The sequence below is a fragment of the Octopus bimaculoides genome, chromosome Z (genome assembly GCF_046866305.1).
Source record: "Octopus bimaculoides isolate indiv1 chromosome Z, ASM4686630v1, whole genome shotgun sequence".
NCBI lineage: Eukaryota > Metazoa > Mollusca > Cephalopoda > Octopoda > Octopodidae > Octopus > Octopus bimaculoides.
In genome coordinates, this window is record NC_142944.1 from 1 (window position 1) to 15215 (window position 15215).

General features: G+C 44.1%; 1 protein-coding gene across 6 annotated transcripts in view; it reads left to right on the forward strand.

Annotated features, from left to right (window-relative positions):
* Positions 1–99: 99 nt before the first annotated feature.
* LOC106880417 (serine/threonine-protein kinase MRCK alpha) overlaps positions 100–15215 on the forward strand; it is a 44727-nt gene continuing 29611 nt past the window's right edge. For 5 of the 6 annotated variants that reach the window (XM_089365386.1, XM_089365389.1, XM_089365387.1 and 2 more), the window contains exons 1-9: positions 125–249; positions 2177–2258; positions 3481–3621; positions 4417–4489; positions 5650–5712; positions 8726–8815; positions 11432–11755; positions 12701–12808; positions 14235–14315. In XM_089365386.1, coding sequence (XP_089221512.1) covers positions 245–249; positions 2177–2258; positions 3481–3621; positions 4417–4489; positions 5650–5712; positions 8726–8815; positions 11432–11755; positions 12701–12808; positions 14235–14315 — 967 coding nt within the window. In that variant the 5' untranslated portion in view covers positions 125–244. Of the gene's footprint in view, positions 250–2176; positions 2259–3480; positions 3622–4416; positions 4490–5649; positions 5713–8725; positions 8816–11431; positions 11756–12700; positions 12809–14234; positions 14316–15215 lie in introns of all 6 variants that reach the window. The other variant, XM_089365391.1, reaches the window with a different exon arrangement.

Consider the following 15215-nt stretch of genomic DNA (forward strand, 5'->3'; position numbering starts at 1 on the left):
GGGTTTTAGGGTTAGGGTCTTAGGATTATGGTTAGGGTTAGGGTTAACCTTCCTTCGATTCTGCTGCCCCTCACTTCGATGAATAATAAAACTGCATTTTCTTTGTCCCCTTTTTTTACAGATTCCGCGACCCGGAGGGATCAAAAAAGGCTGGCTTCGACAATTTATCGTTGTGTGCGACTTTAAATTATTCTTATTCGACGCAACACACGACGTCGCTCACATTACGCATCAAGTCTTGGATATGCGGTAAGTACGTCCAGTTTTTTTTTGTTCCCTTATTAGGGCCCATTATTATTAGGACCCTAAAACCCTAACTCTAACTCTAAAACCCTGACCCTAAAACTCTAACCCTAACCCTGACCCTAAAACCCTAACTCTAACTCTAAAACCTAAACCCTAACCCTAACCCTAAAACACTAACCATGACCCTTATACTAAAACCCTAACTCTAACCCTAACCGTAACCCTAAAACACTAACACTAACCCTAACCCTAATACTAAAACCCTAACTCTAACTCTAACTCTAAAACTCTGAACCTAAAACCCTAACCCTAACCCTGACCCTTACTCTAAAACCCAAACCCTAATAGGAAACCCTAACCCTAACCCTGACCCTTACTCTAAAACCCAAACCCTAATAGGAAACCCTAACCCTGACTCTAACACCCTAACCCTTACTCTAAAACCCAAACCCTAATAGGAAACCCTAACCCTAATAGGAAACCCTAACCCTAATACTAAAACCCCTATTTCTAGCTCGTCCTACATCTTGTTTTTGTGCCCTGTTCAACTAACCAGCCGTTATATTTCAACGTCATCTTCATCATCATCATCATCATTTAACGTCCACTTTCCATGCTAGCATGGGTTGGAGGATTTTATTGAGGACTGGTGGACCAGGTGGCGACACCAGGGGGAAGAAGAATTTCGTCGAACTGGCAGAATCATTAGCGCGCCGGGCGAAATGCTTAGCGGTATTTCGTCTGCCGTTACGTTCTGAGTTCAAATTCCGCCAAGGTCGACTTTGCCTAAAACACTAACCCTGACCCTAAAATCCTAACCCTAATACTAAAACCCTAAAACCCTAACCCTAACCCTAATACTAAAACACTAACCTAACTCTAAAACCCGAACCCTAACTCTAAAACCCTATCCCTAACCCTGACCCTAATACTACAACCTTTCGGGGTCAATAAATTAAGTACCAGTTACGCACTGTGGTTGACGTAATCGACTTAATCCCTTTGTCTGTCCTTGTTTGTCCCCTCTATGTTTAGCCCCTTGTGGGCAATAAAGAAATTGGTGTTTCATCTGTCTTTATGCTCTGAGTTCAAATTCCGCCGAGGTCGACTTTTCCTAAAACACTAACCCTGACCCTAATACTAAAACCCTAACTCTAAAACCCTGACCCTAAAACCCTAACCCTAACTCCCGAACCTTAATAGTAAACCCTAACCATGACCCTAGAACCCTAACCCTAATACTAAAACACTAACCTGACTCTAAAACCCGAACCCTAAACCTAACTCTAAAACCCTATCCCTAACCCTGACCCTAAAACCCTAACCCTAAATCTAACTCTAAAACCCTATCCCAAACTCTAACTTTAAAACCCTAACTCTAACTCTAAAACCCTGACCCTAACCCTAACCTTGACCCTAAAACCCTAACCCTAACTCTAAAACCAAAACCAAAACCCTAATAGTAAACCCTAACCCTGACCCTAAAACACTAACCTATCCCTAAAACCCTATCCCTAACCCTAACTCTAAAACCCTATCCCTAACCCTAACTCTAAAATCCTATCCCTAACCCTGACCCTAAAACACTAACCTAACTCTAAAACCCTATCCCTAAAACCCTATCCCTAACCCTAACTCTAAAACCCTATCCCTAACCCTAACTCTAAAATCCTATCCCTAACCCTGACCCTAACCCTAAAACCCTATCCCTAACCCTGACCCTAAAGCCCTATCCCTAACCCTGACACTAAAACCCTATCACTAACCCTTACCCTAATACTACAACCTTTTGGGGTCGATAAATTAAGTACCAGTTACGCACAGGGGTCGACATTATCGACTTAATCCCTTTGTCTGTCCTTGTTTGTCCCCTTCTATGTTGAGCCCCTCGTATTTAACTAAATGTAGTTCTTTCTCAATTCCTTTACAGCGATGAAGACTTTTCTGTTAGCGCTGTATTACCCTCAGATGTTATACATGCAAACAAAAAGGACATCCCCTGCATATTTCGGGTAAGTAGATATATATTAGGGTTCTTTGACCCTTTTAAGGGCAGATTGAGGACTTAATCTATTGCACTTGGTGCTGTGTGAGTAAAAATTTGTCTTTTAGAAGTTATTTCGTATTAAAGTTAGGGTTCGGGTTTTAGAGTTAGGGTTTTAGGGTTAGTTTTAAGGTCGGGATTAGGGATAGGGTCTTAGAGTTAGGGTATGGGTTTTGGGGTCGGGGTTAGGGATAGGGTTTTAGTATTAGAGTTAGGGTTAGGGTTTTAGGGTCGGAGTTAGGGATAGGTTTTTAGTTTTTTAGTGTTAGGGTTTTAGGGTCATGGTTAGGAATAGGATTTTAGGGTTTTAGGGTTACAGTTGGGGTTTTAGGGTCAAGGTTAGGGTGCTGTTTGAGAAAAATTTGTCTTTTAGAAGTTATTTCGGGTTAAAGTTAGGGTTAGGGTTTTAGGGTCGGGGTTAGGGATAGGGTATGGGTTTTGGGGTTAGGGATAGGGTTTTTAGGGTCAGGGCTAGGGTTTTAGTATTAGAGTTAGGGTTAGTTTTAGGGTCGGGGTTAGGGATAGGTTTTTAGTGTTAGGGTTTTAGGGTCAGGGTTAGGGATAGGATTTTAGGGTTTTAGAGTTAGGGTTTTAGGGTCAGGGTTAGGGATAGGATTTTAGGGTTTTAGAGTTAGGGATTTAGGGTTATTGTTGGGGTGTTAGGATTAAGGTTTTAGGGTCAAGGTTAGGGTGCTGTTTGAGAAAAATTTATCTTTTAGAAGTTATTTCGTGTTAGGGTTTGGGATTTAGATGCAGGGTTAAGGTTTATTTTTAGGGATAGGGTTTTTGAGTTAGGGTATGGGTTTTGGGGTCAGGGTTAGGGTGTTAGGGTTAGGGTTTTAGTATTAGAGTTAGGGTATGGGTTTTGGGGTTAGGGTTTTAGTATTAGGGTTAGAGTATGGGTTTTGGAGTCAGGGTTAGGGATAGGGTTTTAGGGTTAGGGTTAGGGTTAGGGTTAGGGTTTTAGGGGTTTAGTATTAGAGTTAGGGATAGGGTTTTAGTATTAGAGTTAAGGTTAGGGATAGGGTTTTTGAGCTAGGGTATAGGTTTTGGGGTCAGGGCTAGAGATAGGGTTTTAGGGTCAGGGTTAGGGTTCAGGTTTTAGGATCAGGGTTTGGGTGTTTTGGTTAGGTTTTAGGCAACTTTTGTAATATCTTGCTTATGTTTGACTTGATTTCTCGTTTTAATAGGTGACAACGCGAGGACTGAACCCTGCATTTCCTCACTCTGTGTTGATTCTCGCCGACAACGAGAATGAGCGCCAGAGGTGGGTCTCGTCGTTACTTGAATTACAGAAACACTTGAAGAAGAGCAAGTTATACACTAAAATGGTTAGTAAAAAGGTTTTTATTTCTTTCTGTGTGTGTGATTGCCTCTTAAATAGTGCTAGCAAGTGAAGTGGTTGAGTATTCCTCGGACACATCATCATAATCATCGTTTGACGTCCGCTTTCCACGCTAGCATGCGTTGGACGATTTGACTGAGGACTGGTGGACCAGGAGGCGACACCAGACACCGATCTGATTCGGCAGAGTTTCTACAGCTGGAGGCCCTTCCTAACGCCAACCACTCCGAGAGTGTAGTGGGTGCTTTGTTGGACGATTTGACTGAGGACTGGTGAAACTGGATGGCTACACCAGGCTCCAATCTGATCTGGCATGGTTTCTACAGCTGGAAGCCATTCCTAACGCCAACCACTCAGAGAGTGTAGTGGGTGCTTTGTTGGACGATTTGACTGAGGACTGGTGAAACTGGATGGCTACACCAGGCTCCAATCTGATCTGGCAGAGTTTCTACAGCTGGAGGCCCTTCCTAACGCCAACCACTCCGAGAGTGTAGTGGGTGCTTTGTTGGACGATTTGACTGAGGACTGGTGAAACCAGATGGCTACACCAGGCTCCAATCTGATCTGGCAGAGTTTCTACAGCTGGAGGCCCTTCCTAACGCCAACCACTCCGAGAGTGTAGTGGGTGCTTTGTTGGACGGTTTGACTGAGGACTGGTGAACTTTTTATTAGGGGTTTTTCATATTTCCATGTAAGGCCCTTTGGAACAATTAAACCCCATTCATTTATTATATTCGCTGCTCCTCTTAAAATATGAACCCCGTTTTTACTCCCTTAATAGCCTTTCCAAACACAAGAGATCTACGATAATTCGATGTCCTTGGTGAAAAACACAAACTCTGCAGTCGTTTTAGGTAAGTACTCGCTCTCCTTAAATCTTATCTGTCTGTTTGTCCCCAGCAGGTTGGGCCCCAGGTGTAGGAGTGGCTGTGTGGTAAGTAGCTTGCTTACCAACCACATGGTTCCGGGGTTTCAGTCCCACTGCATGGCACCTTGGGCAAGTGTCTTCTACTATAGCCTCGGGCCGACCAAAGCCTTGTGAGTGGATTTGGTAGACGGAAACTGAAAGAAGCCCATCATATATATATATATATATATATATATATATATATATATATGTGTGTATATATATATATAGCTTGCGTACCAACCACATGATGCCAGGTTCAGTCCCACTGCGTGGCACCTTGGGCAAGTGTCTTCTACTATAGCCTCGGGGCCGACCAAAAGCCTTGTGAGTGGATTCGGTAGACGGAAACTGAAAGAAGCCCATCGTATATATATATATATATGTATAGGTGTAGGAGTGGCTGTGTGTTAAGTAGCTTGCTTACCAACCACATGGTTCCGGGTTCAGTCCCACTGCGTGGTACCTTGGGCAAGTGTCTTCTACTATAGCCTCGGGGACGACCAAAAGCCTTGTGAGTGGATTTGGTAGACGGAAACTGAAAGAATCCCCTCATATATATGTATATATAGGTGTAGGGGTGGTTGTGTGGTAAGAAAGGTTCAGTCCCACTGCGTGGCACCTTGGGCAAGTGTCTTCTACTATAGCCTCAGGGCCGACCAAGGCTTTGTGAGTGGATTTGGTAGACAGAAACTGAAAGAAGCCTGTCGTATATATATATATATATACATATATATATATATATATATAGATGCGTACCAACCACATGGTTCTGGGTTCAGTCCCACTGCGTGGCACCTTGGGCGAGTGTCTTCTACTATAGCCTCGGGGACGACCAAAAGCCTTGTGAGTGGATTTGGTAGACAGAAACTGAAAGAAGCCCCTCATATATATATATATAGAGTGGCTGTGTGTTAAGTAGCTTGCTTACCAACCACATGGTTCTGGGTTCAGTTCCGCTGCGTGGCACCTTGGGCAAGTGTCTTCTACTATAGAAAGAACTGCTCCTCTCTGAAACCCCTTACCCCTTATTAAGACCACAAAAGCCCTTTTGGGGCCTTCTGATATTTTATTTAAGCATTGTATTAATTTCATTTCTCTCTTTAGATGCCACGAAATTACTTATTGGAGCCGAAGACGGACTATATATAGCTGAATTAACGAAGGATGGTAAGTAATTTTAATGTTTGTCCGGGACTGCTGTGTTTTTCGCTCAATAAACACTCACAATGCCCCGGTCTGGGAATCGAAACCGCGAGTCTGCTGCCCTAACCACTGGGCCTTTGTGCCTCCACAGAAACACTCACAGCGCCCCGGTCTGGGAATGGAAACCGCGATCCTATGACCGCGAGTCCACTGCCCTAACCACTGGGCCATTGTGCCTCCACAGAAACACTCACAACGCCCCGGTCTGGGAATCGAAACCGCGAGTCTGCTGCCCTAACCACTGGGCCTTTGTGCCTCCACAGAAACACTCACAACGCCCCGGTCTGGGAATCGAAACCGCGAGTCTACTGCCCTAACCACTGGGCCTTTGTGCCTCCACAGAAACACTCACAACACCCCGGTCTGGGAATGGAAACCGCGATGTTATGACTGCAAGTCCGATGCTGCCCTAACCACTGGGCCTTTGTGCCTCCACAGAAACACTCACAACGCCCCGGTCTGGGAATCGAAACCGCGATCCTATTACCTCGAGTCCGCTGCCCTAACCACTGGGCCATTGCGCCTCCACAGAAACAGGGAGAAAGTTGTGGTAAGAGAGCTGCCTACTGACACACATCTGTGTCCTGTCTATATTTGCAAAGGGAAGTTATGCTTCCCATTTTGATATGTATGTATATATATATGTATATATATATATATATGTATATCATCATCATCATCATCATCGTTTAACGTCCGCTTTCCATGCTAGCATGGGTTGGACGATTTGACTGAGGACTGGTGAAACCGGATGGCAACACCAGGCTCCAATCTAATTTGGCAGAGTTTCTACAGCTGGATGCCCTTCCTAACGCCAACCACTCAGAGAGTGTAGTGGGTGCTTTTACCTGTCACCCGCACGAAGGCCAGTCAGGCGATACTGGCAACGGCCACGCTCAAAATGGTGTATTTTAAGTGCCACCCGCACATGAGCCAGTCCAGGGGCACTGGCAACGATCCCCATTTTAATTTTCGTAAAAGTTTTCAAGTACCAATGAGGCTTTTTGGCACATCTTCAATTTTCCCCATTCATGAGAGGCGCCCAGCCATCATTCATCTGAGAGTCCATCTACAGAATGTCCTCAAATTTCTATACAGCATATTTTGCCTTTTTTTCTTCAAGTATATAAGCAACAATTTCATTCCCGAGCAACGCCGGGTGCCTCTGCTAGTAATAAAAATAAATCATATCAAAATCTCAAAGCAACAAGATAATATCTGGTTAATTCAAAACAATGTGAATAAATAAGCATTAGATTTCACAAAATAATCTGAATGTTAAAGGGTTAAACTAACATGAAATTTTAACAGGTTTAATTCAGAACATTTTAAGCAGGACGTTTGTATCGTAGAACCAAGGCAGTCTCAGGCAGGTTAGTATGAAAAGGGTTAAACGGGGTGACTTTGTTGGCACAAGCTCAAACATTGTGTTTGCAAACTGACCTCAAATATATATGCGTAATTTGTTCAGAATAGCTTCTCAAGTGGAACTATAACAATTTTTCCCTGCAAAAAATTCCATGTTGAACTATAGAGGTTTTGATAGGATATGGAAAGTAATAATATTAACATGGCAATATTGGAGTTAATTGGAGCACAATCAAATTTGCTGCCAAATAATTTTATTAAATATAAAATATTCTTCCTCTCACCAAAGTGCTGCCTTCTTTCTATCATTATTTGAGATAAACAGTTTTTGTTCAATCTCAAGTCAACCCTGACCAAGTAGACCCATTATCAAAAGTATCCCAGATGGGATCATCCCAAAGTTTGTATATTTAGAACGACATTATTCAACACATCTTCATGATTTTTATAAGACTGTAGAGCTTGAATTGAGAGAGATCTAAATGGTACTTTCATCAAGTTATACAACCACTGGGAGAAGATATCTAGTTATAAAGAATAGTATAATGTAGCTAGGGAAATTAGAAGAGACTGTTGATCAACAATGCTAGGGGAACAAACACAGACACACAAATATACACATATATATATATACATATATACGATGGGCTTCTTTCAGTTTCCGTCTACCAAATCCACTCACAAGGCTTTGGCCGGCCCGAGGCCATAGTAGAAGACAATTGCCCAAGATGCCATGCAGTGGGATTGAGCCCGGAACCATGTGGTTGGTAAGCAAGCTACTTACCACACAGCCACTCCTGCACCTATTTATAAATAGGCACAGGACCTTAAAATAATAAAGAATTTTGTCATTATTATTAAGTGGGTGCTTGGAACAAAAATTAACATGAAAATTTGGAGCATGGTCTGTTTAGATCACTTTAAAACAATAGCCTCAGGCAAGTTGGTGTTAAAAGGGTTATGCGCGGGAGTGGCTGTGTGATAAGTAGCTTGCTTACCAACCACATGGTTCTGGGTTCAGTCCCACTGCGTGGTACCTTGGGCAAGTGTCTTCTACTATAACCTCAGGCCGACCAAAGCCTTGTAAGTGGATTTGGTAGACGGAAACTGAAAGAAGCCCCTCCTATATATATATATATATATATATATATATATATATATAGGCGTAGGAGTGGCTGTGTGATAAGTAGCTTGTTTATCAACCACATGGTTCTGGGTTCAGTCTCACTGCGTGGTACCTTGGGCAAGTGTCTTCTACTATAGCCTCGGGGCCGACCAAAGCCTTGTGAATGGATTCGGTAGACGGAAACTAAAAAGAAGCCCGTTGTGTATATGTATATGTATATATATATATGTATGTGTGTCTGTGTTTGTCCCCCAACATCGCCTGACAACCGATGCTGGTGTGTTTACATCCCCCCGTAACCTCTGCACTTTCGACAAAAAGGGACGGATAGAATAAGTACTAGGCATCCAAAGAATAAGTCCTGGGGTCGATTTTCTCCGACTAAAAAGTGGTGCTCCAGCTTGGTCGCAGTAAAAGAGTAAAGATAGTATCTGTTTAAAAAAATTACATGGTTTTAAAATCTCTCTTTTTTCCTCTTTGCAGTTTTTACAAGAATTGGAGACAAAAGTGATAAAAAGGCCGTCTATCAGATGGAATTAATTGCTGAAGAACAATTAGTTGCCTTCATTAGTGGTAAGTATGCATTTAATTACTCTCGTTCGTTCATCGTTTAACGTCCGCTTTCCATGCTAGCATGGGTTGGACGATTTGACTGAGGACTGGTGAAACCAGATGGCTACACCAGGCTCCAATCTGATTTGGCAGAGTTTCTACAGCTGGATGCCCTCCCTAAAGCTCCGAGAGTGAAGTGGGTGCTTTGTTGGACGATTTGACTGAGGACTGGTGAAACCAGATGGCTACACCAGGCTCCAATCTGATCTGGCAGAGTTTCTACAGCTGGATGCCCTTCCTTACGCCAACCACTCAGAGAGTATAGTGGGTGCTTTGTTGGATGTTTTGACTAACAACTGATGAACCAGGTGGCTACACCAGGCTCCAATCTGAACTGGCAGGGTTTCTACAGCTGGATGCCCTTCCTAACGCTCTGAGAGTGTAGTGGGTGCATTGTTGGATGCTTTGACAGAGGACTGGTGAAACCAGATGGCTACACCAGGCTCCAATCTGATTCGGCAGAGTTTCTACAGCTGGATGCCCTTCCTAACGCCAACCACTCCGAGAGTGCACTGGGTGCTTTGTTGGATGATTTGACTGAGGACTGGTAAAACCGGATGGCTACACCAGGCTCCATGTTTGATTTCCCTTGCCCCAACAGGTCTTCGCAAGCAAAGTTTAGTATCCAATGAAGGAGAGGTTGGCATGGGTGCCAGTACAGAGTTTTATGGTTGGGTTAGGTTAGGGTTTTAGAGTTAGAGTTAGGTTAGGGTTAGGGTTAAGGTTTTAGGGTTGGATTAGGTTAGGGTTTTAAGGTTAAGGTGTTGGGGTTTTAGGGTTAAGGTTAAAGTTTTAGAGTAAGGTTAGGCTTTTAGGGATAGGGTTAGTGTCCAATGAAGGAGAGGTTGGCATGGGTGCCAGTACAGAGTTTAGTGTCCAATGAAGGAGAGATTGGCATGGGTGCCAGTACAGAGTTTAGTGTCCAATGAAGGAGGGGTTAGCATGGGTGCCAGTACAGAGTTTAGTGTCCAATGAAGGAGGAGTTGGCATGGGTGCCAGTACAGAGTTTAGTGTCCAATGAAGGAGGGGTTGGCATGGGTGCCAGTACAGAGTTTAGTGTCCAATGAAGGAGGGGTTAGCATGGGTGCCAGTACAGAGTTTACTGTCCGATGTAGGAGGGGTTGGCATGGGTGCCAGTACAGAGTTTAGTGTCCAATGGTGGGGTTGGCATGGGTGCCAGTACGGAGTTTAGTGTCCAATGAAGGAGGGGTTGGCATGGGTGCCAGTACAGAGTTTAGTGTCCAATGAAGGAGAGGTTGGCATGGGTGCCAGTACAGAGTTTAGTGTCCAATGAAGGAGGGGTTGGCATGGGTGCCAGTACAGAGTTTAGTGTCCAATGAAGGAGAGGTTGGCATGGGTGCCAGTACAGAGTTTAGTGTCCAATGAAGGAGAGGTTGGCATGGGTGCCAGTACGGAGTTTAGTGTCCAATGAAGGAGAGGTTGGCATGAGTGCCAGTACAGAGTTTAGTGTCCAATGAAGGAGAGGTTGGCATGGGTGCCAGTACAGAGTTTAGTGTCCAATGAAGGAGGGGTTGGCATGGGTGCCAGTACAGAGTTTAGTGTCCAATGAAGGAGGGGTTGGCATGGGTGCCAGTACACAGTTTAGTGTCCAATGAAGGAGAGGTTGGCATGGGTGCCAGTACAGAGTTTAGTCTCCAATGAAGGAGGGGTTGGCATGGGTGCCAGTACAGAGTTTAGTGTCCAATGAAGGAGAGGTTGGCATGGGTGCCAGTACAGAGTTTAGTGTCTAATGAAGGAGGGGTTGGCATGGGAGCCAGTACAGAGTTTAGTGTCCAATGTAGGAGAGGTTGTATGGGTGCCAGTACAGAGTTTAGTGTCCAATGAAGGAGGGTTTCGCATGGGTGCCAGTACAGAGTTTAGTGTCCAATGAAGGAGGGGTTGGCATGGGAGCCAGTACAGAGTTTAGTGCCCAATGAAGGAGAGGTTGGCATGGGTGCCAGTACAGAGTTTAGTGTCCAATGAAGGAGGGGTTAGCATGGGTGCCAGTACAGAGTTTAGTGTCCAATGAAGGAGAGGTTGGCTTGGGTGCCAGTACAGAGTTTAGTCTCCAATGAAGGAGGAGTTGGCATGGGTGCCAGTACAGAGTTTAGTGTCCAATGAAGGAGAGGTTGGCATGGGTGCCAGTACAGAGTTTAGTGTCCAATGAAGGAGGGGTTAGCATGGGTGCCAGTACAGAGTTTAGTGTCCAATGAAGGAGGGGTTGGCATGGGAGCCAGTACAGAGTTTAGTTTCCAATGAAGGAGAGGTTGGCATGGGTGCCAGTACAGAGTTTAGTGTCCAATGAAGGAGAGGTTGGCATGGGTGCCAGTACAGAGTTTAGTGTTCAATGAAGGAGAGGTTGGCATGGGTACCAGTACAGAGTTTAGTGTCCAATGAAGGAGAGGTTGGCTTGGGTGCCAGTACAGAGTTTAGTTTCCAATGAAGGAGGGGTTAGCATGGGTGCCAGTCATTGATTACGGTTGAATTACGATTTCAGATTTGAAATTTCAAATCCCAAAATTTTTAAAATGTTAAAATTTGTCTTGCACAGAATTTTTGATTTTGTCTTCCACTCAGGTAAACAACGCCATGTGAAACTGCTCCAGATGTCGGCCCAGGGCTGGTTGGAAAACGACCCCATTAAAATAACCGAAACGAAAGGATGCCACTTATTTTGTACTGGATTAATTCGGCAAGGGTCCACATCTTGCTTATGTGTAGCAATCAAACGCACCATCCAGGTCTACGAAATCACAAAAACGAAACAACGGCAACACAAACTAAAAGATGTACAAGTCCCAGGGTGTGTTCAGTTTCTGGAAATGATGAACGAACGCCTTTGCGTTGGTTACCCATCATGCTTTGCGATTTATAGTGTACAAGGAGATGGAGCCCCTATGAGTAAGTAAACCTGAAAATTTTTCACCCTTTTTTTTTTTTTTTTGCTTTAATGACAAGCCAAAAATCCATGCTGGATTGGCCGTCACCTGGGACAATAATGGCCACATTTCCCAGTGGTGAACAAGATGTTTCTGGGAAGACCTTGAAATCATTGTTGCTGGGAAGCAATCTTCATCATCATCATCATCATCATTATCATTGTCGTTTAACGTCCGCTTTCCATGCTAGCATGGGTTGGACGATTTGACTGGTGAAACCAGATGGCTACACCAGGCTCCAATCTGATTTGCCAGAGTTTCTACAGTTCGATGCTCTTCCTAACGCCAACCACTCAGAGTGTAGTGGGTGCTTTTATGTGCCACCGGCACGAAGGCCAGTCAGGTGGAACTGGCAATGGCCACGCTCAAAATGGTGCATCTTATGTGCCACTCGCACAAGAGCCAGTCCAGGGGCACTGGCAACGATCTCACTTGGCTTGGCGGGTCTTCTCACGCACAGCACATTTCCAAAGGTCTCGGTCAGTAGTCATCGCCTCGGTGAGGCCCAATGTTCGAAGGTCTTGCCTCACCACCTCAGCCCAGGTCTTCCTGGGCCTACCTCTTCCACGGGTTCCCTCAACTGTTAGGGTGTGGCAATTTTTCACGCAGCTATCCTCCTCCATTCTCACCACATGTCCATACCAACGCAATCGTCTCTCTTGCACACCACAACTGATGCTTCTTATGTTCAGCTTTTCTCTCAAGATACTTACACTCTGACGGGTATTCACATTGACATTACACATCCATCGGAGCATACTGGCTCCATTCCTTACGAGCTTACGCATGTCTTCAGCAGTCGCGGCCCAAAGACACTTAATATTAGTTACTGCAGAAGAAGTAACTTTCCGAAAGAAAAATTACATTTTGAAATAGTGTTTAATTCTATTTGCCCTTCTCTCGACAGCTCTTGTCAACGCTGACGATGTTACCCTGAAGTTTCTACACCAAACCCCTGTCGACGCATTAGCTGCGGTCGAGATGTCGCACAAGGAATACCTGTTGGTCTTCAACGGTTAGTATCCCCTTCTCATCTTTTTTATTTAAACATTAAACAAAATTGAAATACAGTTCTCTATTTAAGAGATCAGGAATCATGTACAATGTTTACATTTGACGGATATTTCACTTCATCTTGTCTGTTGTTAACATTTCGGCTGATATACCCTCCAGCCTTCTTCAGGTGTCTTGGGGGACTCTAAAACCCTATACCTAACCTCGGCCCTAAAACCCTAACCCTAACTCTAAAACCCTATATCTAACCCTGGCCCTAAAACCCTATACCTAACACTAAATCTAAACCCTCCCCCTAAAAGCGTAACTGTTAAACCCTAAAACCCCATCCCTAACTCTAAAACCCTATCCTTAACCCTAAAACTCTAATTCTCACCCTAAAACCCTATACCCAACCCTAACTCTAAAACCTTATACCTAACCCTAACCGTAATCCTAAGACCCTAACCCTAACTCTAAAACCCTATACCTAACCCTAAAACCCTAACCCTAACTCTAAAACCTTGTACTTAACCCTGGCCCTAAAACCCTAACCCTAACTCTAAAACCTTATACCTAACCCCGGCCCTAAAACCCTAGACCTAACCCTAACCCTAAAACCCTATACCTGACCCTAATCCTAACTCTAAAACCCTATACCTAACCTTGGCCCGAAAACCCTATACCTAACCCCGGCCCTAAAACCCTATACCTAACCCTAACCATAATCCTAAAACTCTAACCCTAACTCTAAAACCCTATACCTAACCTCATCCCTAAAACCCTAACCCTAACTCTAAAACCCTATACATTACCCTAAAACCCTATACCTAACCCCGGCCCTACAACCCTAACCCTAATTCTAAAACCCTATACCTAACCTCAGCCCTAAAACCCTATACCTTACCCTAACCGTAATCCTAAAGCCCTAACCCTAACTCTAAGACCCTATACCTAACCTCAGCCCTAAAACCCTAACCCTAACTCTAAAACCCTATACCTAACCCCGGCCCTAAAACCCTATACCTAACCTTAACCGTAATCCTAAGACCCTAACCCTAACTCTAAAACCCTATACCTAACCCTAACCCCAGCCCTAAAACCCTATACCTCACCCTAACCGTAATCCTAACCCTAAAACCCTGACCTTAAAACCCTAACCTTACTCTCACCCTAAAACACAAACTCTAAAACCCTAGCCCTAACTCTAAAACCCTATACCTAACCCCGGCCCTAAAACCCTAACCCTCACCCTAAGACCCTAATTCTAAATCCTTAACCCTCACCCTAAAACCCTAATTCTAAATCCCTAACCCTAACTCTAAAACCCTGTACCTAACCCCAGCCCTTCAAAGGAATAAGACACGACTGTTCCGGTATAAGGTTAAATCGACGCTAATCCTTTAAAATTTATTATAAGGGGTCTTTTTATTCTCTCCCTCTTTCAGTTTTGGGCGTGTATGTCGATAATAACGGGAAGCGGAGCAGGAACCAAGAGATTATGTGGCCTTCACCACCTCACGCGATTAGTAAGTATTAACCTCTTTGACTTGTTCTCAGTCTTTTGACTGTGGCCATGCTGGGGCAGCGCCTTTTAGTCAGAGCAAATCCACTCACAAGGCTTTGGTTGGCCCGAGGCTATAGTAGAAGACACTTGCCCAAGGTGCCAGGCAGTGGGACTGAACCCTGGACCATGTGGTTGGTAAGCAAGCTATGTATATATATATATATATATATATATATATATATAGGAGGGGCTTCTTTTCAGTTTCCGTCTACCAAATCCACTCAAGGCTTTGGTCGGCCCCGAGGCTATAGTAGAAGACACTTGCCCAAGGTGCCACGCAGTGGGACTGAACCCGGGACCATGTGGTTGGTAAGCAAGCCATATATATATATATATATATTGTTACGAACGCCCGCATGCGAAGCACCTCCTTAACACCGAAGGGGGGACCCGCGCACGCACGAACGTTCATACACTCAGTGAGCTAGCAAATTCGTCTGTCGGTCACCTGACGGCGATAATAATAAAGCCCCGGCTGGAGCACGTAACGAAGAATAACACAGGCAAAAAGGACGGGAGGAAGAAACAACACGAAGACCATGCGTTGGGTAACCTTTTCTTTTTACATACATAACATCACAGAATACATTTAAAACATTAGAATAGAGCATTACATAATAACAATTCCAATACATGGCATAACAGTTCAATAACGTTGACAAAGTTTCCAAACAATTACAAGCTTTTCAATCATTTTTACATCGCAAAGTTCGTGTCTCAAGTTTCATTTGACAACAAAGTTCTTCTGCTTCTTTCTTTTGTATTTCTTTTCTGTTCCTTTCTTTTAGAAGCATTTAACAACAACACAGTTCTTTTTCTCTAAAATAATATAAAAGCATTTACCACAACGAAGTTCGTTTCC